The sequence below is a fragment of the Rhinatrema bivittatum genome, chromosome 2 (genome assembly GCF_901001135.1).
Source record: "Rhinatrema bivittatum chromosome 2, aRhiBiv1.1, whole genome shotgun sequence".
Lineage (NCBI taxonomy): Eukaryota > Metazoa > Chordata > Amphibia > Gymnophiona > Rhinatrematidae > Rhinatrema > Rhinatrema bivittatum.
Window position 1 is genome coordinate 38486234 of NC_042616.1, and position 26171 is coordinate 38512404.

The 26171-nt window shown below is 44.2% G+C and overlaps 2 protein-coding genes across 4 annotated transcripts in view; both read right to left on the bottom strand.

The window, feature by feature from the left end:
* The window catches only part of LOC115083857 (zinc finger protein 271-like), a 634158-nt gene that overhangs the window by 121855 nt on the left and 486132 nt on the right, over positions 1-26171 (bottom strand). The window lies entirely within an intron of this gene.
* Positions 6628-26066, bottom strand: LOC115083859 (oocyte zinc finger protein XlCOF6-like). 2 transcript variants are annotated; one of them, XM_029587900.1, is made up of 4 exons: positions 25835-26066; positions 24786-24912; positions 19941-20060; positions 6628-9669 (listed from the first exon to the last, which is right to left on the bottom strand). In XM_029587900.1, exons 1-4 carry the CDS (start codon positions 25856-25858, stop codon positions 7064-7066), a joined length of 2877 nt encoding a protein of 958 aa, XP_029443760.1. In that variant the 5' UTR covers positions 25859-26066; the 3' UTR covers positions 6628-7063. The 2 variants fall into 2 exon arrangements, with proteins under 2 accessions (XP_029443760.1, XP_029443761.1); XM_029587901.1 differs by lacking the exon at positions 25835-26066 and adding an exon at positions 20344-20402 and having other exon boundaries at positions 24786-24901.

The window sequence follows — 26171 nt, forward strand, 5'->3', positions numbered from 1 at the left end:
TTTGCGGTATTGTAGCCTGTCAAAGGTGAATGAACTTTGAGTGTTTTTCTGAGCATGACTTGCAGAATATCCCTGAGATCGACCTACTGGCAGGCTCTGCAAAGCCTATAATTACAGGCCAGGAAGGCATCAATGACAATATCTGCACCACAATACATGGAAACTTATTTTGCAGGAAATCAGGATGCAAGCTTTTGTCTTGCAGATGCCTCTTTCAAAGAACAGAAATCAGTTGAAAAGAAGATCCTGTGAGGTTACAGTTTTCAAGTAAACCCTGGTGCCAAGAAATGGAATTCATGCTGAGCTTCTATTCAAACACCAGACTTGTTACCTGTTTATACAACAAAGAATATCAAGAGAAGAACAGAAGAACAAAGCCAGCAAAGTCATTGATAAAGGAACTTTTATCATGGGAGGAGGAACAGGGTTAGAAGAATTCTTAGTTGAGGGAGGTCCTCACAAGCATTTCCTATACAGGATAGATTGTCATGACAACAGTATCATGTGTTTGTGGGCGGATACACCTTTCTGGAAGCTTCGGGAATGTTGTAGTTTGATTATATAAGTCAGGGCATGTCAGAGATTCACTGAGATGCAAGTTACTACAGATAGAGGGCATAGTGCATCTCACAAGAACACTTGTCTTTTAAGAAGCCAAATAAATTTGATTAAAAAAAACCTCTTGCTGATTTTGAGTGTTCTTGTGCCCTAAGCTTTAAGTCCAGAAAAAATTAGACATTTTGGCACCCCAGATGGGACTTTAATAGCTGTTGTTATTAATTATTAATAAGCTGTAGTGTTATGTTTGGTGGACAAACCTAGCACTAGGTTCTTGAATGGTTAATTGGCTGGTCATTCAAAGATTGAGTTGCCCAGGTAGACTGGAGGTTATCCCGGAGAATTATGAGTTCAGAGCAGATGTGGAATGAAGTTGGATCCATTTTGAGAGTAGGTAACAAGAAAAAAAAAAAAAAGGAAAAATCTGTAAGTATCAATGTTTTTATTTTATTTGTGTGTAGATAGATTGTGTGTTACATCGGGTTTAGAATACTTTTTTGCAAAATGTTCTTTAATATATGTTAGGGAGACAGGACATGAGTTGATGATTTGATTAAAATCAGATTGAACAGTTGAAAAAACAGAGGGGTACCCAGCACTAGTCAGTCTGGGGTCTTTTGTCCTCAGACCGCATGGCTTGGGCTCGGCAGCAGTTTCACTTTCACTTTACACCTGGGGAGCGGCTGAGTAGAGCGGTTGTAAGTGTGTAGATTCAGAAGGAGAAAGAGGGAATAAGTTACAATTGGTAAGTTGAAAGTTATAATTAGTATGATAAGGAGTTTTTAGTTAGTGGATTTTTTACCAAAGTTTAGTTGTTAAACACAAACAAATGCGGTGCTTTTAAAACTAGAAACTGCATGGTTGGATATTATAGTTTACAGCTGTCTGTGATTAGAGGTACATAAATGTCTCCAGTTTATTTTAGTTTATGAGATTTATTTTTATCAGTTCATATTTACGTTTGCTTTGGAGTTAATGCGTAATTGCTGTTAGGGTATCATTAACCAGAGAAATGAAGTTTTTCAGTTTTATGGTGTTTTGCTTCTCCCCCCTCCCCCTCAAGGTACAGGGCTGAATGATGTAGCCATGGCTGGCCACAAGGACTCTTATGTTCACTGTAAACGTAGAAAAAGAATAACCAGCCCAGCAAGCTTCTTAGTTTTTGGTTTTATTTCCTACCATTAATGCAGAGATGCTCATATTTGCATCTAAGTTTTTAGAATTGTGTGATTAACGAGAGTTTATTGTGAAGAGCTTTTAGCATTATGTGCAGTGTGTTTCCTTTCATTTGGTAAGAACGAAAGCATGAACTTGTGTTTATTTAAAGCCATTCATAATTAGATTTGATTTATCATTGGAGAGGGATGTATCGTTTTTCTTTGGTCAGGGGTATAGGCAAAGAGATAGAACAGGAAAACAATCTATAGATATATCAATAGAGAGCGATGTCATTTTAATGAAATGATCTGTTTACGTGTTTTATCACTTAACAAACCTATTCATTGAGTGTAACAGTTGTTTGGCGGGAGAGGAGGTGAACCCCCCCTTAGGAATGTGTTTGAGACGAAAGAAAAAAAAAATCTGGGAGTGAGTCACTTTTAAAATGGATTTTACAGTTCTGCTGAGAGGTTTGAGGTTTAAGTATGTTATAGGACTGAGTGCAAAAGGTGATAGAAGAGGGACTAATGAATTGATCTGTTTAATGTGAAAACAGAAATTTGTGTTGAAAGTATGGGGAAAGTGAATATTAGTGATGAGAGATGACGTAATGTTAAAGAGGGAAGAGAATTCTTTTATGTTGGTGTAGGTAGGTAAAGTGCTATGGCAGTATGTGTTAATTACGTTAGTTCTCAGTTTTGATTATATCTCACTAGCTGCTAACTTTTAGATGTAAGGGAATGAATTAGGTGGTTTATTTTGATGGGAGTTCAGGTATTACATGTTTGTATTGTGGACTGGTTAGACGATATGTAAAGGAGAAAGATTGTGAGACGGTGAACAGCAGAGAAATAAGCAGCAATGTCTATTATCTATTTATGTGCCAGTAAGAAAAACTTTTGGTTAATGTATATTAGTATGTGCCATCCTTTTATTTTGCAGACTTCCAGACTCCTAGCTGATATGTCTGTGCTTTTGGAAATGATTCGTATTTCTATTTAGGGTATTTGCAGGATTTGGTAGTAAGAACTTTGTGGAACATATGCATATTGGATGGAAATAGAATGACTTCTAATTAAGTGCAAAGTTGTTTGTTTTAAGTTTCTCTTTTAGAAGGCGTTAGGAGTTTACAAGCATAGAAAAAAAAAAAAAAAAGAAAAGATTTTAGATTTGTAAAAGGAAGTAGCTCTTATCACAAGGGACAGCGCCTCCTAGAGGTGGACCATCAGAGAAAGGAAAGTAGCTTTATGACTGCTTTTTTCTGAATTAAGGTATATCAGTAGTTTGACTTTTAAGGAACCTGTAATGTTATGTTTTAATTTTCATTTTAATCATTATATTAACTGTTATATATTAGATTTCTTTCCAGGGTACCAAAGCACAAAGCGCATCTGTCTCTGTTCTATGGGAGATGAAGAATGCAGTTTATTCCAGTTTGATTCCTTTTTCATTTTTAATAGATCTATTCTATTTTTAATCCTGAGTTTTTGTTTTCTTTTGTGGATCGATCCAATTCTTTTATATTTTAAAATACGTTTTTCTTTTTGAGCTCAAAAGTTTGTCATGTTGTCTGTTCTATGTTACATGTGTACAAGGAGGAATGAATGAATGCATGCATTATGTGGTCAGTGCTGTGACATATATGTTTTAATGTAAAGTCTGAGTATTTATGTTTGTGGTCTGGACCATTGCATGATGTTTTGAAATAATGTGGGGATTATTTGGCAAATTAAATATAGGGAGTACGTGACATAAAAGTATTTTCTTACTACTTAATCGGATTTGTTGCACTTTTATTTAGGTTTGACTTCATACACATGCATCTAATCTAAGGAGCTAAGAGATTCTGCCTTGACATCATCACTGAATCCTACTAAAAGAACTATATACGCACTGAATGCAGAAATTAGTCTTGGTCACAGACATTCTTACATATTATATGGACTGCAAGGCGTACAATTTATACCTGATTTTTGCTTTTTTCTATGTTTTGTGGGAATGACTTTATGCAGAATTTCGGTTCTTTCATTCTCTGTCAGTACTTAGGTGTTCAAGTTAATAATATTATTTGAAGTGATGCTGTTTTTATTAGTTTGTATGTTCCAAGTTAAGTAGTATGTTCCAGTCTTAGACTTTATAATACTTATATGCTGAATCAGCTAAATGCATATGTACTAGGTTTTTTTTTATCTTTATCTATGGAAGCTGCTTTGATCACATAGAGGGTGATGTGTTTCATTGTGATTTAAATATGATAATTCAGGGTTCAAGAGGGAGATCTCTTTATATTTCTCTTCCACACCAGCCTAAGTTATAAGCTATTTCTATTCTTTTGTTTTGCAGCTTGCACTTAGGATAATCACTTTGCTGATCTTTAATATCTCAATATTCTATCTCTTATTCTAATGTTGTCGCTGAACCCTTCTTTGAATATCTTTTTCCTATGACACTATTTACTAGATTTTACCTAATGACTGTTTCACTCTCTTTCACAAAGATTTCTTTTCTCCTTGAAACAAATACATACCTTACACATGAGGAGCTCTGCTATAGGGATCTGCAACATTCTATTACTATATCTTTCGGTATATTAATTGTTCATTGTTCTTTTCTTCTTATCTTGGTCCTTTCACTATAAACTCTATCTGTGATTTATAAGCTAGTTGGTTTCTATTTAGGATTCCAAAGGGGAAGATATAATTTTCCTTATTTCTGTCTTTTATTTATATGACATTCCTTCCTTCCCTGTGTAAAGTCTTACACTGATGGTTTATCAATTCTGCAAAGTACATTAGTTTGTTTTAGATTACATAATAGGTTAAAGACTTTTCACAGAGTCAGCTTTCACTTGTTTTTATGATGATCCCCAAATATACTTAGGCTTACCATCATTTAAGAAGGGTATTAGCCCCATTTCCCCTAGAAGTATCTGAAGACGAAGCAGTATTATTAGCCATCATCTACCTTAATAATTAATACCCCTTGACTGAAATTGGTTTAGAACCCTTGCCATCCACAGCTGTATTATCTCTTGGACATATGACTGCCACAAGTGAATTAGGACTGTCCATACAGTGAGTGCTTTCACTGCTACAGGTTGTTGTCCTAATACTGGATAGCACTATAAATACCCTACAGAATTAGTATGATGTTTCAGACTTTTGCTATGCCTTTGCCTATCATGCATATGCTTTTGTATTTGATCTTCCATCACTACAGCATATGACTAGAATATGTCTTATGCTTTGCAACACTTTTACATCATGTATGCACAACACAGTATGAGTTCTTCTATAGATTCTTGGTTTTCTTCTATTTTATTGGTTTCTTTACTTTTCTGGTAAGGTGCATTGATTATATCCCTGTTTGCCATTTTAATGAATATTATCCTGGGTAGTTGTTCATAATGAGAGTACTATTCATTGAAAAGATTTGCCCAGTATACCTAGTATTATATGGGAAACATAGTATTTTCATACTAGTCTCTCTGTGTACTTATCTTTACATATCTTTACATGTTATACCATTATTATGTACTTACTTGATTCTGAAAGATAACATATGTGATTATGTTATTATGAAGTAGGGCCTTTTTATAATGCAGGTATCTGTATAGCTCCATTATAGAGCTACTAGCTACCTAGTGAAAATTAGTTTTGCTGTTATTGTTTGATTAACTAGTGAATGCTTGTGGGAGTATCATTCATATTAAGTAGGAATCTAGAGGGACACACACCTATGCACTACACCTGATAAATACCAAGGTTAGTGGTTAGGACACATTTTAAGTTCCTTTGTCATGGCTTAGCATCGAAGACTGGTTGATGTGACACCTGTCCATTAAAGGTGTCCCATAGAGGGAAATGAAGAATAGGCCGAGCAGATAACCAAGAATTCCCAGATGCCTTTGCGGTATTGTAGCCTGTCAAAGGTGAATGAACTTTGAGTGTTTTTCTGAGCATGACTTGCAGAATATCCCTGAGATCGACCTACTGGCAGGCTCTGCAAAGCCTATAATTACAGGCCAGGAAGGCATCAATGACAATATCTGCACCACAATACATGGAAACTTATTTTGCAGGAAATCAGGATGCAAGCTTTTGTCTTGCAGATGCCTCTTTCAAAGAACAGAAATCAGTTGAAAAGAAGATCCTGTGAGGTTACAGTTTTCAAGTAAACCCTGGTGCCAAGAAATGGAATTCATGCTGAGCTTCTATTCAAACACCAGACTTGTTACCTGTTTATACAACAAAGAATATCAAGAGAAGAACAGAAGAACAAAGCCAGCAAAGTCATTGATAAAGGAACTTTTATCATGGGAGGAGGAACAGGGTTAGAAGAATTCTTAGTTGAGGGAGGTCCTCACAAGCATTTCCTATACAGGATAGATTGTCATGACAACAGTATCATGTGTTTGTGGGCGGATACACCTTTCTGGAAGCTTCGGGAATGTTGTAGTTTGATTATATAAGTCAGGGCATGTCAGAGATTCACTGAGATGCAAGTTACTACAGATAGAGGGCATAGTGCATCTCACAAGAACACTTGTCTTTTAAGAAGCCAAATAAATTTGATTAAAAAAAACCTCTTGCTGATTTTGAGTGTTCTTGTGCCCTAAGCTTTAAGTCCAGAAAAAATTAGACAATGTTTATCTATAGCAGCTTGGCTTGCTCTGTTTTCCTAATAGGAGGTGTATTAGTGTTTAGGGCCTGGTTAAATATTTGTAGTGGTAAATTACTATCTTTTCATAAGGAGGGGTATTGTGCCTGCCAGTAAAGAGAGTTTGTTTTGCTTTTATTGAGATGTCATCAGAACCAGAATATCTTTTTTTGTATGGTGAGTTGTACGGGTAATGCGCTAGTTCTGCTCTGCACCCATTTTTGGGGGTCGAAGGGGGTTCCTGAGGATGCAGAATGTATATTTACATTTTGCCCCGTGATGGTCACATGTTCAGTGTGTCAAGCTTGCGAGAACTATCTGTCAGGTGTGTCCTGGCCGAAAAAAGGTTGAGAACCACTGCTCTAGTGGACTATAAGAGCTGGCTCATGACTGAAGCTTTTACCACAACCAATACATATAAGTTGTTTTACTCCTGTGGGGATTCAATGGTGGAAAGTGAGTCGTTGATCATGACTGAACGTTTTACAGTCCTCAGTAGGTTGTTTAACACCTTTGAGTTCTCTCCAGTATGGGTTCTGCAGTGCTGTTAAATAATCCTTCCAAATAAAGCTTTTACCACACTCATTACACAGACATGGTTAAACTCCTTTGTATATTTTCTGGTGCACTGTGAAGTTTTTTTGTAACTGAAGCTTTTATCACACTCATCATGCGACATTTACTATTACTATGTGATTGCATTTAATTCATTGTGTTTTCTTTGGTGGAGGTTCAGTGTGTATGAATGACTAAAGCTTTTCCCACATGCAGCACATGGGAAGGGCTTCTCTCCAGTATGTGTTCTCTGGTGGATTGAGAGAGCTTGTTTACGACTGAAGCTTTTTCCACAATCAGTACATGTAAATGGTTTCTCTCCAGTGTGGAATCTCTGGTGCTGTGTAAGGTGGGCCTTCTGAGTAAAACTTTTACCACACTCAGGGCATATAAAGGGTTTTACTCCTTTGTGTTTTCTCTCATGGATGTTGAGATTATACTTATGACTGAAGCTTTTACCACATTTGACACATATAAAGGGTTTTTCTCCAGTGTGGGTTCTGAAGTGGATTGTAAGAGCCCTCATAATACTAAAGCATTTACTACAATCAGTACATGCGAATGGTTTGCCTCCTATGTGAATTTTCTGGTGCAGTGTGAGTTTTCCCTTCTGATTAAAACGTTTACCACAATCGGTACATATAAATGGTTTCTCTCCTGTGTGAATTTTCTGATGCAGTGTGAGGTTTCCTTTCTGATTAAAGCTTTTGCCACACTCAGTGCATAGATATGGTTTCACACCAGTATGGATTCTCTGGTGGATTATGAGAGCCTGCTTACCTATAAAACCTTTACCACAAACAGCACAGATGAACGGTTTCTCTCCAGTGTGTGTTCTCTGGTGCCTTTTGAGAGCTTGCTTATGCCTGAAGCGTTTACCACAATCAGAACATATAAATGGTCTTTCTCCTGTGTGAAATCTCTGGTGCACTGTGAGGTCTCCCTTCTGAATAAAGCTTTTACCACACTCAGTACATACAAATGGTCTTATTCCTTTGTGGATTCTCTGGTGGATTGAGAGAGCTTGCTTGCCTCTAAAGCTTTTACCACACACATCACATGTGAAAGGTTTCTCACCAGTATGGGATCTCTGGTGGAATGTAAGACCTTGCTTATGACTGAAGCTTTTACCACAATCAGTGCATCTATATGGTTTTGCTCCTGTGTGAATTCTCTGATGGAGTGTGAGATGTCCCTTATGAATAAAGCTTTTCCCACATTCAATACATATAAATGGTTTCACTCCTTTGTGAATTCGCTGGTGCACTATGAGAGGTTGCTTATAACTGAAACATTTACCACATTCAGTGCATATAAATGGTTTCACTCCTTTGTGTTTTGTCTGGTGAATGGTGAGACTATACTTATAACTGAAGCTTTTACCACAAATGGCACAAACAAAAGGTTTTTCTCCAGTGTGCGTTCTCTGGTGGACTCTGAGGCTTCCCTTCTGAATAAAGCTTTTGCCACACTCCGTGCATAGATATGGTTTCACTCCAGTGTGGATTCTCTGGTGAACTGTAAGAGCTTGCTTGCGTCTAAAGCTTTTACCACACTGAACACAGCTGAAGGTTTTCTCTCCAGTGTGTGTTCTCTGGTGGATTGTGAGAGCATGCTTCTGACTGAAACATTTATCACAATCAATACATGAAAATATTTTCTCTCCTGTGTGCAATCTCTCATGCAGTGTGAGGTTTCCCTTCTGATTAAAGCTTTTACCACACTCAGTACATACAAAGGGTTTTACTCCTGTGTGGATTCTCTGATGGCTTGTGAGAGCTTGCTTGCGGCTAAAGCTTTTACCACAGTCAGCACATGTGAAGGGTTTCTCTCCAGTGTGAATTCCTTGGTAGCTTGTCAGCTGTTCCTTCTGAGTACCAAACGCAGTACATTTTAATTGTTTGTCTCTTCCGTGGCTGTTCTGATGTGAAAGGTCTGCCGTCCTACTGCAGTGTTTTTCTAATTTTCTAGAAAAGATTGGTATCTCACCAGTATGGATTTTTGTATTTCTTGAAAAGACTTTCCTCTCAAAGAAGCTTTTATTGCATTCATTACTTGAATTCTGTCTGTCTCCTTCCTCAAATTTTGGGTTACTTGTGAAGTTTTCTTTCTGACTGAAGATTTCATCATCATCTGTATATGGACCTGTTCTCTCTTCTGTGCAGCTTTTCTTGTATTTTGGGAGGCTTTCTTTAGTAATAACACTTTTTGAATGCTCTGCACTTGTACACTCTCTCTCTCCTTTGTTGATTTTCTGTTGTTGCATTAGTTCTCGCTTACTACTGAAACCTCTGCCACAATCAGAACATGTAAAAGGTGTCTCTCCTGTGCAGGTTTTCTGTTGTACCTGTACTTCTTCCTTCTGACTGAACGTTTTCCCACAGTCTGCAGATAGAGATGGTCTCTCTTCAGTGTGAGATCTCTGCTGTGATTTCAGAGTCAAAGGATCCCTGAGGAGTATTCCACCTACATCACATACACATCTTTCTTCTGCTGTCAGGTTTCTCTGCTCTTCTAGTAGATGTGTGATATTTCTGGCTCTTTGCTTACTCAGAGCAGAGTCTCCTGTTGAATTTATTTTCTTCTTTTCTTTGATAGATTGACTTCTGCGCTTTTTCCCCCAGCCAGAACAGGATGTATCCTCTGCGTCTCTTTCTGATAACATCTTGCTCCCCTCTGAACTCTCACTGAGCTTCCAGTAAAGTGTGTCTGTGTTATCATATCTGGGAGCGTCATTTTCTAGATAAAAAAAAGTAAACATTGAGCATTATTATAGGAGGAGGACAGTTTAAAGAGTTCAGTAATACAACAACATTTGTTTTTTCTTGTGCTGTTGCTATTCTTCTGATGAGGCCACACTGTGAAAGTTTTGCAAGCTTTGTGTCATAAGAAGAACATAAGAAAATGCCATACTGGGTCAGACCAAGGGTCCATCAAGTCCAGCATCCTGTTTCCAACAGTGGCCAATCCAGGCCATAAGAACCTGGCAAGTACCCAAAAACTAAGTCTATTCCATGTTACCATTGCTAATGGCAGTGGCTATTCTCTAAGTGAACTTAATAGCAGGTTTTGGACTTCTCCTCCAAGAACTTATCCAATCCTTTTTAAACACAGCTATACTAACTGCACTAACCACATCCTCTGGCAACAAATTCCAGAGTTTAATTGTGCGTTGAGTAAAAAAGAACTTTCTCCGATTAGTTTTAAATGTGCCCCATGCTAACTTCATGGAGTGCCCCTAGTCTTTCTACTATCCAAAAGAGTAAATAACCAATTCACATCTACCCGTTCTAGACCTCTCATGATTTTAAACATCTCTATCATATCCCCCCTTCAGTCGTCTCTTCTCCAAGCTGAAAAGTCCTAACCTCTTTAGTCTTTCCTCATAGGGGAGCTGTTCCATTCCCCTTATCATTTTGGTAGTCCTTCTCTGTACCTTCTCCATCGCAATTATATCTTTTTTGAGATGCGGCGACCAGAATTGTACACAGTATTCAAGGTGCGGTCTCACCATGGAGCTATACAGAGGCATTATGACATTTTCCGTTTTATTCACCATTCCCTTTCTAATAATTCCCAACATTCTGTTTGCTTTTTTGACTGCCGCAGCACACTGAACCGATGATTTCAATGTGTTATCCACTATGACGCCTAGATCTCTTTCATGGGTTGTAGCACCTAATATGGAACCCAACATTGTGTAATTATAGCATGGGTTATTTTTCCCTATATGCATCACCTTGCACTTATCCACATTAAATTTCATCTGCCATTTGGATGCCCAATTTTCCAGTCTCACAAGGTCTTCCTGCAATTTATCACAATCTGCTTGTGATTTAACTACTCTGAACAATTTTGTGTCATCTGCAAATTTGATTACCTCACTTGTCGTATTTCTTTCCAGATCATTTATAAATATATTGAAAAGTAAGGATCCCAATACAGATCCCTGAGGCACTCCACTGTCCACTCCCTTCCACTGAGAAAATTGTCCAGTTAATCCTACTCTCTGTTTCCTGTCTTTTAGCCAGTTTGCAATCCACGAAAGGACATCGCCACCTATCCCATGACTTTTTACTTTTCCTAGAAGCCTCTCATGAGGAACTTTGTCAACCGACTTCTGAAAATCCAAGTATACTACATCTACTGGTTCACCTTTATCCACATGTTTATTAACTCCTTCAAAAAAATGAAGCAGATTTGTTAGGCAAGACTTGCCCTGGGTAAAGCCATGCTGACTTTGTTCCATTAAACCATGTCTTTCTATATGTTCTGTGATTTTGATGTTTAGAACACTTTCCACTATTTTTCCCAGCACTGAAGTCAGGCTAATTGATCTACAGTTTCCCGGTTCGCCCCTGGAGCCCTTTTTAAATATTGGGGTTACACTGGCCACCCTCCAGTCTTCAGGTACAAGGAATGATTTTAATGATTTTTACTAATAGTTCTGAAATTTAATTTTTGAGTTCTTTCAGAATCCTGGGGTGTATACCATCTGGTATAATCATCTTAATAATAAACCTCTCTTCCCACCAATGCAAACATGAGGCATTGTTATAGGATGGGAGTTTAGTATGATTCACTGATAATGAAGTTATCTCACTGACTCCCTGGTACCACTGGAAGATCTGGTTACGATATTGCGTGGCACCAGCAAAAAATAATGGCAGTTGCAGCTTGGCATGAGGGGAGTGGATTATTCTTAAATAAAACTATGGGCTAAATCATGGGTTTGGGTTTGAGTGGTTACTAGGGAGGGTTTAGTAGAAACAAAGTGTAAGTGAGTAAGAAAGAGAGATCAGGAGTGAAAAGGATTAACTATAGGTCTAGCTTGTGGGCACAGAGCAGAGAATCTGGGATTTGCCAGGTTCTTATGGCCTGGTTTGGCCTCTGTTGGAAACAGGATGCTGGACTTGATGGACCCTTGGTCTGACCTAGTATGGACATTTCTTATTTTCTTACTGTTATTCCTAGACGTGCTCCTAATTCTGCTAACACTCTGGAAACATTATGAAAAAATTAAACACAGCTTAACAGTCAATGATGACACTTAGACTTTTGTGGTTCCCTTATAATCTAGGATAGATAGGGCAGAAAATTAAACAGTTAATGGAAAGTCAGAAAGAACAAGACAATCTCTAAATTACTTCTATTAATGTCTGACAGATTGTTTCTTAGGATTTGTTTGAAATAAAGGGATATAGCTTTTGCTGTTTAAAACAATTTAGCTTCCTTATATTTATGCTTTTGATATTAAGGAATTAATGTTTATAATTAGATGCTGTATTACATATTTATGAGATTTTGATATTTATTATATTTTATATAAAATAACATTTTTTAATCATTATGCTACTTACATTTATCTCTTTTAGGGTAAGCTGTATACCAATTTGCATTGCCAATTTTTAATTTTCAGTCGCTTTTCCAAACATATGTTGCCTTAATATAGTCTCAGATCCTATTCCCCCCGAGACAGCTCTCTCTGGGGTGAATTTTAAAAGAGGTATCTGTAACAGAAACCCTGTGAGCAACTCGTATTTTACAACAGCCCAATTATGTGCGCATACGCGCCTGTGCGAGCCAGCCCACAGGCAGTAAGAGGGGGCGGAGTCATGGCGCGTCAGAGCATTCTGACGAGGGTCACAATTTCCATGCGGAAGATCCGTATTTCAAATCCAGCAGCTGCAGTGCACGTTGGGCCGTTAGCCGCGCATATTTACTTCTGCTTTTGATGAGGCGCCAGTTTGGCGAAAACTCGTCTTAGGCCCAAACTACTGGGTGAGGGGTCTGGGTAAACGGGGGGGGGGGGGGGGGGGGGGGGGCGGGGAGTGAAGGCTGAAGAACCAGAGGGGTCTGGATGACCTCTCGAGACAGACTGGGAAAACGGGCGGACCAATGGGTGCAGACCGGCTATTTCCTTCATGCGTGCACGGTTTTAAAAATCTGCCTTGCTGTGTGCATTAAAGCCGACAAATTCCTAAGGAAGATCCATGGGGAACGTTTCCTCGGGTAACTGCTTAACATGAGAAGCATACATACCACGCGTCAGGCGTACTTTAATCACAGGCGGGCACCTGCACGTCCGATTTAAAATTCCAGCAGAGGCGCAGTCTCGTGCTCGTACATGCGGGTATGGTGCCTGCGCACTCATTTTAAAGATATCATCCCTGAATTTAATACGCATCTCCTTGGGTTCATTAGTAAGGCAAATGGCAGATATGGGTCTTTTTTTTTTTTCTTAACAGACTTGAATTTAAAAGTGACTCAGTTGGGGAAGGGATGCCCTGTGTCAGTGGTTCTCAACCTTTTTTTTACTTCATAGCACACTTTCTAACTCGTGAAATTGTTATGGCGCACAGATCCAAATTCCACGGGATCCTCACCCTCTCTGACCTGCCCCCACATGATCTTCTCTCATTTCTTCCCCCTCCAAATCTCTACCTTCTCCTTCTCCTCCCCCCCATGATCTTGTCTTACTCCCTTTCCCCCATATGATCTCTTACACATGCCACGATCCTTGTGAAAGCCAGGGCTAAAAATATATATACAAAGGAAAATTAGTTTCTTACCTGATAATTTTCGTTCCTGTAGTACCAAGGATCAGTCCAGACTGCTGGGTTATGCCTCCCCTCCAGCAGATGGAGTCAGAGAGAAAACTGAAAGCACCCCCTAGATCTACTGGTGTGCCATCTGCGATCCCTCAGTATATGTGATATCAAAGCAGAAATAATGAATTAACCACTTCCGACAACGCCCGCAAAAATTTCTTTTACCCCCTTGTAAATATTTATTTATTTACTCAAAGACTAGATCAAACAGAAACCTCCTGGATGACATAGAAAAACCAGGTATAACCAGGACAACACAAAGGAGTGTACATGACAACACTAGAGAACGACAAACTTACCATTAAAACTGTTCCAAACGTAGCGAACATAATCTGCCAATGAAGAATATCAGAATATTAGAAGACGAGCGGACTCCCAGAACTGTGGGCGGGCGTCTGGACTGATCCTTGGTACTACAGGAACGAAAATTATCAGGTAAGAAACTAATTTTCCTTTCCCTGTACGTACCAGGATCAGTCCTGACTGCTGGGATGTACCTGAGCCGCCTTAACTGGGGTGGGACCCTGAGAGTACCGCTCGAATCACGCTGCTCCCAAAGGACTGTGCGGACGGACCACGGACATCCAGCCGATAATGCCTGGAAAACGTATGCCATGATTTCCAAGTGGCCACCCTGCATATCTCTTGACAAGAGACCAATTGATTTTCAGCCCACGAAGTCGCTTGAGAACGCAAAGAATGAGCCTTAAGCCCATCCGGAACAGGTTTACCACAACCAATATACGTGGATGCAATAGCGTCCTTCAACCAGCGTGCGATTGTAGTCTTGGATGCCTGAAGCCCCTTCTTGGGCCCATTCCATAATACAAAAAGGTGATCCGACCTTCTAAAGTCATTGGTAGCCTCCAAGTAGCGCAGAAGGACCCGACGGACGTCCAAACGCCTCAAGTCTTTACCTTGAAGACCGCAGCTCCTCTTCCGAAAAAGAAGGCAACTCAACCGTCTGGTTAACATGAAACGAAGAAAGCACCTTAGGCAAGAAGGAAGGTACGGTCCGTAAGGAGACTCCCGACGCAGAAATACGCAAGAATGGTTCTCTGCAAGAAAGAGCCTGTAGCTCCGAAACACGTCGGGCCGAGGAGATGGCCACTAGGAAAACCGTCTTGAGAGTCAGATCCTTTAACTAAGCCGTCTTGATAGGCTCAAAAGGTGCCGCACACAAGCCACGGAGCACCAAGTTCAAGTTCCAGGAAGGACAAGGAACCCGCACCAGAGGTCGCAAATTCCGAACACCTCGCAAAAAGCGCGCAACATCAGGGTGACTCGCAAGAGAAAACCCCTCGACCTTGCCTCTTAAGCAGCCCAACGCTGCAACCTGAACTCGAAGTGAATTGTACGCCAACCCCTTCTTCAGGCCATCTTGCAGAAACAAAAGGATGTGACCCACGGACGAATGACGGGGCGCAATACTTAGTGCAGCGCACCATACGTGGAAAATCTTCCAAACCCTAGCATAAGTAAGCGTAGTGGAAGACCTGCGCGCCCTAAGAAGAGTCGAAACAACAGCATCCGAATAACCTCTCTTCCTCAACTGCTCATAAGCCAGGCTGCCAGACAAAAGTGATCTGCCAGATCGAAAAACACCGGACCCTGACAGAGAAGATTGGAAAGGTGACCCAGACGTAGTGGACCGTCGACTGCCAGGTTGACGAGATCCGCAAACCACGGACGGCGCGGCCATTCCGGAGCTACAAGAATCACCATACCTTGGTGATCCTCTATGCGCCGTAACACCTTTCCCACCAGGGGCCACGGAGGAAACACGTAAAGAAGGATTCGACGGGGCCACGGAAGCACCAACGCGTCCACGCCTTCCGACCCGTGTTCCCGTCGTCGGCTGAAGAAACGCACCGCATTCGCATTTATTTGATTTTTTTTTATCAAGAATGCCGGTATATAAAAATTCTAAATAAATAAATAAATAAATAAATTTAGCCGAGTCGCCATCAGATCCAAGCGCGGAGTCCCCCAACGCTGGGTGATGAGATGCATCACCTCCGCCGACAGCTCCCATTCTCCTGGATCTAGATGCTGTCGACTGAGGTAATCTGCCTGCACGTTGTCCACGCCGGCTATGTGGGTGGCTGCGATCCGCAACAAGTGTCGTTCCGCCCAGCTCATCAGCAATGCCGCCTCTGTCGCCACCGCCCGACTCTTTGTGCCGCCTTGCCGATTTATGTACGCCACTGTAGTCGCATTGTCCGACAGAATCCGGACCGCTCGGCTGCGCACGATCGGAAGGAGGCAGCGTAAGGCTAGACGTACCGCTCTGGTCTCCAAGCGATTGATGGACCAAGTTGACTGGAGCGCTGTCCAGGTGCCCTGGACTGCTCGGGACTGACAGACCGCCCCCCAGCCGGAAAGGCTGGCATCCGTCGTCACCACTATCCAAGACGGAGGCTCCAGGTCCACCCCCTGCAGGAGATGACTGGGAGTTAGCCACCAGGAGAGACTGGAGCGGGCCGGGTCCATCAAGGGCAGCTCCAGGCCGTAATCCTCGGACCTGGGATCCCAACGAGAAAGCAGTGCTGTTTGTAACGGCCGCATATGCGCAAAAGCCCACGGCACCATCTCTGTAGTAGACACCATATGACCAATGATCTGTAAATAATCCCAAGCCGTAGGAATGGGAAGGTCCATCAGGCGCCGCACCTGTGCCATGAGATTGAGCATGCGTTGATGTGGGAGAAAGACCTTGCCCTCTAAGGTATTGAAGCGAGCGCCCAAAAATTCCAACTGTTGGGTCGGCTCGAGTCGGCTCTTCGCGAAGTTGACTACCCAACCCAACAAATGGAGTTGACGCACCACCAAGGAAACCGCCCGTTTGCAAGACTCTTGCGACTTCGCCCGGATGAGCCAATCGTCGAGATAGGGATGCACAAGAACTCCTTGACGACAGAGGGAAGCCGCAACCACTACGAGAACCTTGGTGAATACCCGAGGAGCTGTCGCCAGCCCGAATGGAAGGGCACAAAATTGGTAATGACGCCCCAACACCATGAACCTCAAGTATCTTTGATGCCGCTCTCGGATACCGATGTGAAGATACGCCTCGGTCAGGTCCAAAGAAGCCAAAAACTCTCCCTTGTGGACGGCCGCAATAACAGACAGTAGCGTCTCCATCCGAAAACGAGGCACGCGTAATGCCTTGTTCACGCCTTTTAGATCCAAGATCAGCCTGAAGGTGCCCTCCTTCTTGGGAACCAGGAAGTAGATGGAATATCGACCCGTCTTGACCTCGTCCGGTAGGACCGGGACCACCGCTCCCATGGCTTGCAAGTGGTTGACGGTGTGAACTATAGCTTGCTGTTTCTCCGGAGGACCGCACGGCGATATCATAAAGAGATCCCGTAGGGAACGTGCAAAATCCAACTCGTAACCGTGCCGAACCACGTCGAGCACCCATTGATCAGAAGTTATTTTGACCCACTCCTCCCAGAACCGGGACAGCCGACCTCCGATTAAAAGAACGGAGGAATGGGTCTGCGCGCCTTCATTGAGCGGGCTTGCCAGCAGCGAATCCTTGCGAGGCCCCTCCCCACGGAGGCCGCCTACCATGAAAGGAAGAAGACCAGGACTGGGACCTCGTGTGCTGCTGCTTCTGGGGAAAGGAATCACCTCTACCCGTACGGAAACGCCATTGACCCCGGAAACGAGCCCTGGTATTCCCGAAGGGCCGAGACTGACGGGGCTTGTCCTCGGGCAATTTGTACACTTTGTTATCTCCCAGGTCCTTAATGAGCTGATCTAATTCCTCGCCAAATAGCAACTTGCCCTTAAAGGGGAAGGAACCTACCCTGGCCTTGGAGGTGGCGTCTACCGACCAACGACGGAGCCACAACAACCGCCTTGCTGAAACTGCCGAGGACATAATTCGCGCTGAAGTGCGCAGCAAATCATATAAAGCATCCGCTGTGTAAGCGACTGCTGCTTCAACGCAATTTGCCTGCTCCGCCTCAGCCGGAGGGAGCTCCTGCGTGGTCAGGAGCTGTTGGATCCAGCGCAGGTTGGCCCTCTGGACGAGGCTGCTGCACGCAGCTGCCCGGACACCCAAGGCCGCCACGTCAAAAATGCGTTTCAATAAGACCTCCAACTTGCGGTCTTGGAGATCCTTCAAGGCTATTCCCCCCGTAACCGGGATAGTCGTGTGCTTGACCACGGCCGTGACAGCTGAATCCACCGCGGGCGTCTTAAAAAGATCCAAAGATTCCGCGGGCAAAGGATATAATTTTTCCATGGCCCTGTTCACCCGCAGGGAAGCCTCCGGCAGTTCCCATTCCCTTGAAACAATTTGCAAAACCTTGGGATGTAAAGGGAAAGTCTGAGGGGGGACCCGAAGGCCGGCCATAGCAATATCCCCCGTGGATGTGTCCGCATTGGGAGGTGGAGCTGTCAGCTCCAGCTCTTGCAGGACATGGAGGATGAGGAAACTTAACTCATCCTTTCCAAATAAACGTAGCACCTGGGGGTCGTCCCCCTCTACGGCCCTCTGGTTGTCCGCTGCCTGCAAGTCCGGTGCCCCCGGAGGATCCGGAGCGGCTCCCGAGTCCCCCGAACTCCCGGCCCCCCCCCCCCTCGGGCGGGTGACATGTGTCCCTATGGATCCCAGCCCTAGCGGGGTCTCCTGAACCAAAGAAGTCTTGGGGACCTTCGGGGGAGAGGGACCTTCTGCCTCCCAACCAGACTCTGCCTGCAAAAAAGCTTTGTGCATTAGGAGCACAAACTCAGAGGAAAACGGCACCAACCTTTTTAAATTCTTTTTCTGTGAGCCTGGGGGAAGGGGGGCTTCAAAGTCCTCCAAATCGCACCGTGGGCACGGGCTCAGGTCGGGTGGGGAAGGAGGAGGAGAGGTTTCCTACTCCGAAGCCGACTGGTCTGCCTGCCGCGTGGCCAAGATGGCCACTGCTCTCCTCCCCGAAGGAGGAGGGGCCGAAGAACGGCTGCTCGGAGCTGTGTGCTGCCACGACGCCGGGGGAAGAGAAGAATCGCTGCGGGCAGCGCTTGGCCCCCGGGAGGGTCCCTCGCCCCCGGGAAGACATCGGGAGCAGAGACCCTCCCGGGAGAGTCGCGCCCCCCCCCCCCCCCCCCACAGGCTGTGCAGGCCGAAGAGTGCAGCATCGCGGCGGCAGAGGAGCTGACAGAAAAGCGCGCCAAAAAGAAGGTAAGTAACCCTTACCAGAAAATTGCGCCGGGTGACACAGCCACCCCCTCCGGCGTCCTTAGAGGCACTGGCAGGCCGGGGCTAACCGAACAAAGAGCTCACTGCCTGTCACCAACAGGTCTTAAGTGTCTCCAGAGCAAGGACTCTTTTTTTTTTTTTTTTTTTTTTTTAAACTTGCTCTCCTTCTTAAACCCCCTTCAGGGCTGGAGCCCTGGAAAATGGGGGGAGGGTGACCGGCCCACCGGTAAACTCTCCCCCAGCCTCATGGACACGCTACACCGGGGAACTTAAGAGGGCATTGCCCTCTGTGCCTGCCTCGCTCTAAGCTCCTGTGCTGCAAAAGATAGTGAGAGAAGAAAACAGTCTGAAAAGAATAACACAACAAGAGAAGGGAAGAGACTACTTGATCTTGTCCCCAAAGTATTATTATTATATATATATATTTTTTTTTCCCCAGTACCGACAAACTGACCAGGCCAGGACCACAGGTTATGCCTCTCGATCTGCTGGAGTCAGAGATTATACTGAGTGATCGCAGGTGGCACCCCGGTATATCTAGGGGGTGCTTTCAGTTTTCTCTCTGACTCCATCTGCTGGAGGGGAGGCATAACCCAGCAGTCTGGACTGATCCTGGTACGTACAGGGAACAGGATAATTTTACTTACTTATGACAGGGTGACAATGAGTGCAGCCTTCCCAGAGTCAGTATCAGGGGGGAGCAGGCCACCCAAGAAAGGGAAGTACTGGGGGTGCTAAAGTGAGAGGTGGCAGTGCTGATGGAAGGAATTATCCTCTTATGTCCCCCTCACCAGCAGGAGGAGAGCGGCACTTCTCTTCATGTCTGCTCCCTCCTCTTCTGGCTTCACTCTAATGTTTGCATGCTCGGAGCAGGTCTGTGCTTCAAGTCTGGTGGGGGGCCCTGCACATTCAAACGGAAGAGAACAAAGCCAGAGGAGGTGGCTAATGGGGCACAAAGTGCTGCTCTCCTCCTGCCTGTGGGTCGAAGGGTAGAAAACACTAAGACGGGGCTGTTATTACCACATCACATCAAGATAGGGAAGCTCCGACCTATGTGACTGCTGCCTGTAACAGAAACCCTGCGAGTGATTACAGAGATCTGCAGAGGAGCTTGTGCAGGGGTCTCTGCAGTTCCCAGCTGCTCCTTCCACTCTTCCTCTCAGCAGTTTTACCCCGGTCCCTCTTATTCCTGCACTCACCTGAGCAGCTGCTTCTCCCAGTTCCTCTTTCCTCTGATCCCGGCTCATCCCTGATGTACGGCTCTTCCCCTCGTTCAATGTGGGAGATAATCTCAGGGGTGACGGTCAGAGAGCCTGTTCCTGGGGTAAGGACACTGCATTAGGTTTCCCATAATTACGCTAGGTATGAAAACTTTCAGTTGAAGAGGAACAGCTTCATGGCCCTTCACATCTCAAAAATATTACATAAAACCTCTTTGCTTATATAGTTAGTCTGTCTCCAATTATGAACAAAGAAATAAGGCAAAAGCCTTATTTCCCTGTATTCAGGTACAGTGAGTAGGTCCCTGCACCAGAGGGCTTACAATCTAACTGGGAGATTCAATAAGTTATAGTAGGGCTATGAAGGAAAATTGGTTCTTACCTGCTAATTTTCGTTCCTGCAGTACCACAGATCAGCCCAGACTCCTGGGTTTTACCTCCCTGCCAGCAAATGGAGACAGAGAAATTTTCACATAACCCAGTTTGCCACCTGCAGTCCCTCAATATTAACCCGTACCCAAGCCAAGATGACAGCAACAAATATAAATATCTAAGCAAACTCCTTCTCCCCAACAAGCAGCCCTGCTGGCCTGGCCTCCAGCGGTGGTGCGCAGCGTCTTTCCATTCTTCAGCCCCGCCCCTAGGGAGAAGGGAAGCACAAACCGGGCAGTGGAACACCAGGAGCCGCAACGCACCTGCCGGTGCTTGGCGACGCACTGGTGTTTGGCGACACACCGGTTGAGAACTGCTGCTCTAAAGACTAGATTCAGATTTCAAGACTGACAAATGTTCCACGCGTGAGGATGCAAGTTCTTAACTCCCCGAGGAACCATATAACATCAGGATGTGCATATAGAGGATTCCCTTGCACCTTTTCCTGGAGACAACCCAATGTTGCTACCTGGACTCTCAGAGAGTTGAAGTCCAGACCCTTTATCAAAACATTTCTGTAGAAAAGCCAAAATATACAACACCATAGCCTGAACAGACTGAGGCTGCACTCTGTCAACAGCAAACCAGGACTCGAAGATCCTCCAAATTCACACATACGTAAAGAATGTAGAAGTTCACCTAGCCAGCAATAAGGTGGAAATAACCACTTCATAATATCCCATGTCAGACATCTCCGCTCAGAAGCGAAGCCAAGAGACAGAAGTGAACCACCTGACTTGAAAATTTTGGGCCCTGGTGGAAAAGAGTTGACCGATGTCTGAACCTCAGGGGTCCATCTATGGCCATATTGATCAGATCTGAGAAGCAGGGTCAATGTGACCACTCTGGAGCTACCAGGATCACGTTGCCCGGATGTTTCTCTCTCCACCATAATTCCCTTGCCACCAGAGGCCACGTAGGGAAGATAAAGAAGAATCCCTTGAGTCCACAGCAGCACCAGAGCTCTGATTCCTTCCGTACCATGTTCTGCTCAGTGGCTGTAAAACCACGTCACCTTGGGGTTCTCTTTGGTCAGGATACCCCCATCTTCCATGGATGAGACACATCGCCGCCTCCGACAGCTCCCATTCCCCAGGGACTAAATTTCTTTGACTGAGAAAATCTGCCTGAACATTGTTCACTCCAGCGATGTGAGATGCTGCCAGCTGCTCCATGTACTGCTCTACCCATAAAATCGACTCCCGGGCCTCTCGAGCCTCTGCCTGATTCTTGGTTCTGCCTTGACAGTTGATGAAGGCTACCATCGTCGCACTGTGCGATAGGATCCATACTGGATGGCTGCATAACCTTGGCAGACAGGCAAGCAACACGAAATGCACCGCTTTCATCTCTAACAAACTGACAGATCATGGCTCTGCACAGACTGATCTTGCCACACCCCATCCAATTGGAGAGGCTTGCATCGGTGGTGACTATTACCCAATTCTGCACCACGCTCGAGACTGGTGCGAGTAAGCCAGCAAGCTTATGGTGAAAGCCTCAGCACTAGACTCCATCTCCCGCGAAGCTCATTCTACTGGTGCGGCCATGCTAGTTGCAGAGCCCTGAACACCACGCCGCTTTAGCCGCACACACATGCTGTTTCTCTCCGCACCCATGGCCCCACCAGCACCTCAACGGGAAGCAGGGGAACAGTCCCTCAGTGCCCCGGAGGCAACACCTGGTCTCCTTCGCAGACAGAGAAGCTGCTGAAAAACTCCATCGTTGAGCTCCCCAAGATGCTAAGGTAGCACCCCCTCTGCAAACCAGATGCTGCACAGATCCTCTAGCTAGTTCCTTCTTCTATCTTTTCTATTTTTTATGATCTGAGAACAAATAAAGATACACAGAAACCAATACTTTCCTTTGGTACAGAGATTCCGGTTCCAGAAGTGCAGGCCACGTGGCAGATTAGAAGAGAGCCAGACCACTGACTATATCAGTCTCCTTTCGTCAAACTCTAGCGACCCAGCCCAGGACAAACCGTTTAAAACGAATACTTTCCCTGCTCCACTGAGCTTGCAGGGCAGACCTGCCAGCAGGTTCTACCTCTGTCTCGTGAGGGATGAGGGATCTGAACCACTAGATATCCACCCTCGGACCTCTGGACTGAGCTATCATAAGAATCACAAACCCTCTGCTCGTCCGCCTCAAACCAGAAGGGATGGCCCCACCAGGACCTCAAAATCCCTTGGAGGATCCAGAAATTTTCTTGACTTTTAATCTTTTTTTTCTCTCTTTCCAGACTGCAGGTTTTACACCATCTACCATCTGCTGGAGACAGAGAAGTACTGAGAGACTGCAGGTGGCACACTGAATTATGTACAGTGTCAGTGAAACTTTCTCTGTCTCCATCTGCTGGCAGGGAGGTGCACGGAGCTCTCTTGAGGAGCAGCTACTGATTTGCCTTCATATAAAGTTTCTAAGGAGCTGGTGAACGCTAGCTGCAGTTGTTTTTGGAACTGTTCTGCTTTACACAGAGGCAGCCCTGTTCTGGGTTTTTTATTTTCCAGGAATGCACTGCTTCAAACACTGACTTTAGCCACAATCCTCTTAGAAAGGAGCCTTTTTTTTTTTTCCAGGGCTCAGTGACTATGGAACTGCAGCAGTGCCCTCTTTAAGGCTGCTATTTCGGACTACATGCAACTCTAGCGGGTGGACCTTATTTTGTTTTTTTTATCCCATACACCTGCATTGCATTACCACCTTCTTGGTTAGATGGGGTTGGAGCGTGGATGGCATGGGAGTGATCTCAATAGTTTTGAGGATAATGATTAAAAGGGAAGAAGTGGGATGGGGGAGGGGCTAGAATGGTTCACTCGATTGTCATGGTACATGCGTGGCTGTGTTCTTAAACTGCTTCCGGTCTATGTGGTAGGAGGGGGGACTCCAGCTGGGAGGGTTCCCCCTTCCTTTGCTTAGCAAGAAACCAACATGCTCGATGGGTTTTTCTCTGTGGGATGGCCAAGCAGGGAACTCGTGTAGCCTCCTGGAATGTTTGTGGTATTCACTCTCCCATTAAGGGGATGGAAATTCTCATTAGATTAAAGAGAAAGTCGGCCGACTTGATGTTTTTACAGGTAACGCATCTCACCGATGCGGAGCATCAAAGGTTACGCCAGTATTGGGTTGGGGCAGTGCATTATGCTTCTGCATTCACCAAGTCGGCCTTATACCGACTTGGTGGATGCAGAAGTGTGATATACCGGCACAAAGACCCTTTGTGCCGGTATATCACACTCATTGCTGAGATGCACCGTACTCCGATGGTTTTCTGTAACCTATATGCTCCAAACTCTTATAGCCCTAGATTTTTTCGTGAGCTAAATAAAATGTTACTTCCTTATTCGTCACACACTTTGAGAGTGGGGGGTGACTTTAATGCTGTGCATGACCCTCAATTGGACAGGTCCTCAGTGAATCCTAATGATCGAGGGCCGAGCAAAGGGATTATTTTTCTAGAACACTCCTTACATCTGGTGGATGCATGGCGGATGCTGCACCCGTCAGAGAGAGACTTTACGCATCTCTCTCGGGCTCACTCTACCCATTCTAGACTATTTTTTGGTAAGCTCACACGCATTTTCCAAAATTAGCGATACGTGCATTGATGATATTGTCATTTCAGATCATGCGCCGGTTTGGATCGAACTCTCAGGGCCAGAGGAGCAAAATTCGACACTTCTTGGCATTTCCCCTGCTTCTTGGCTGAGGATCCTCAAGTTCAAAATTTCCTACGCACTAGGTGGCGTGAATATGCTTAACTTGAACAAGGCCCATATGAGCAATCTTATCTTATTTCGGTATGCGGCCAAGACGGTGCTCCGAGGGGATATAATATCTTATTTGGCTCATAGACGCAAGATGCTAGATAAGCGCCTTCTGGCCCTGGGAGTTCAATTACAACAAGCAAAGCAGGCCTTACTTACTGCGCATACTCGAGTAAACAAAGAGCATTTTTTGTCAGTTCAAACAGCTTTAAATTCTTTGATTCACCAGAGGACCAAAAAGAGTCTGCTATACTACCAATTCAAGCTGTTTCAGTATGGTAGTAAATCTGGGAAACTGATGGCGAATCTTATTAAAGCTTCCAGGAGCCCCAGATTTGTTACCGCTTTGATCAACTGTTGTTCTAGCACAGATTACACATTCTTTGCCAGCCACAGCAATCTGAGATTTACAAAACTGCAGTACTTAGGTTCCACGGTTTAGTGAATTCCATGGCAATGCCCTGTTTCATCACAGCTCAAACTGGCTCCAAAGTCATCAGTGCAGCACTCACTTACATTCTCACCCTTTTTGACAAAATCTCAGCAGGAAGAGCTCACACTCAGAACTATATTTATCAAGATGTCCTAAGGATCTTAATAAAAGTGTAAAATTGTCTCCTACCGAGTGAGATGAGGGTCTGATAATTCTCCTTCATCACATCCTTGTAAAGCTCCTTCTGCCACTCTTCTAAATCCTTCCACTCCTCCTGGGAGAAATGGACAGCGATGTCCTCAAAGGATACTGGGACCTGAAACACAAACCAGAAACACTCAGCAACTTCTGCATCCCCTCCATCAGGAGAGCTCCAGTGCTGGGGCTCAGCAGGGCAGGGGGGACGTTTTGAGGGTGTGCATAATTCACAATCACACAACACCAAATCCCAGACTTTAAGGTGAATTTTCAAAATGTTATGCACAAAAAATTTGGCAGATATGCACTTAAGTAGCCTCTACTTGCACAATCAGTATTTCTAAAATGTTCAATGTACGCACAAACACACACATATAAAAAGGGGCTTTCCAGGGCCAACACTTACACATGCAAGTTTTAATTTTAATAGACGCAATCACATGTATATGTGTGCATTCACTTGCGTAACTTTACATCTTCTAATTATCTGGTGTAATTAATAATAAAAGTGTTTACTGTTCACTACCGGCCAAGTGGGAAGTCTGGGTAAACTCAGATTTCAGGCTTTAGAACCAGAAGGCTCTCGATAAGCTGAAGAAGGACTGGGTGAACTGGTGGGCTAATCGGTAAAACTGGTAATTTCACTCATTCGTGTATATTTTAAAATACACTGATTCACACATGTAAAAGCCAAATTATGCAGGTAAATCCTATTTAACTTCCCTGCATAAATTATACACATGTATATATTTAAAATGGGGGAGTAATGTACATGCATTCAGTTCATTGATATACGTAGTTTCTACAGATGCATGAAGGCTACATACAATCAATCGTATGTTCCTGCACAAATATACAAGTAGTTTATAAACTGTGCAGGAATCATACATGCATTTTACAAAATACTAAAGTAAATTTGTGCTCAGCCACATATGCGCGCATAGAAACCAGTTACATAAGGAATCTGGGATACAAAATCTCAGTTTGGGGGAATCCTGATCTCTATCCTTCCACTCAGAAATTTGGGGGCAATCTCCTACCTGAGCAGAAGCTCCTGTAGGCATTTTCCTCTCTGCATTTGCTGCTTTCAGGAATAGAAATTAACTGGGGACTCCATCTCGGGCTGGTTGAAGAGCCGAGTGTCTTTTGCAGTGTGTAATAGGTGCGGAAAGAGAGGGAGAGAAGAACAGAAGGTGACACTTGGGGGTGGTTTCCAGTTACTCTGCAAATAAAAGGATTTTACGACTCTGACTCCAGCATTCGACAACTCCTCTTCCGGCTGGGCGCAGGCTGATGACATCACAGAGGGGGCGGGCTCAGGATTACACTAAGAGGAACAGAGGGACGAGGTGAATGGAGGTTTACACAGAGTTCTCG

Coding starts and splice junctions, on each gene's coding strand:
- LOC115083859 (XM_029587900.1), bottom strand. CDS start 25,858: ATGCCTACAGGAGCTTCTGCTCAG. Junction 24,913..25,834: donor CTACAGGAGCTTCTGCTCAG/GTAGGAGATTGC, acceptor TTTGTGTTTCAG/GTCCCAGTATCCTTTGAGGA. Junction 20,061..24,785: donor TCAGACCCTCATCTCACTCG/GTAGGAGACAAT, acceptor TCCTTACCCCAG/GAACAGGCTCTCTGACCGTC.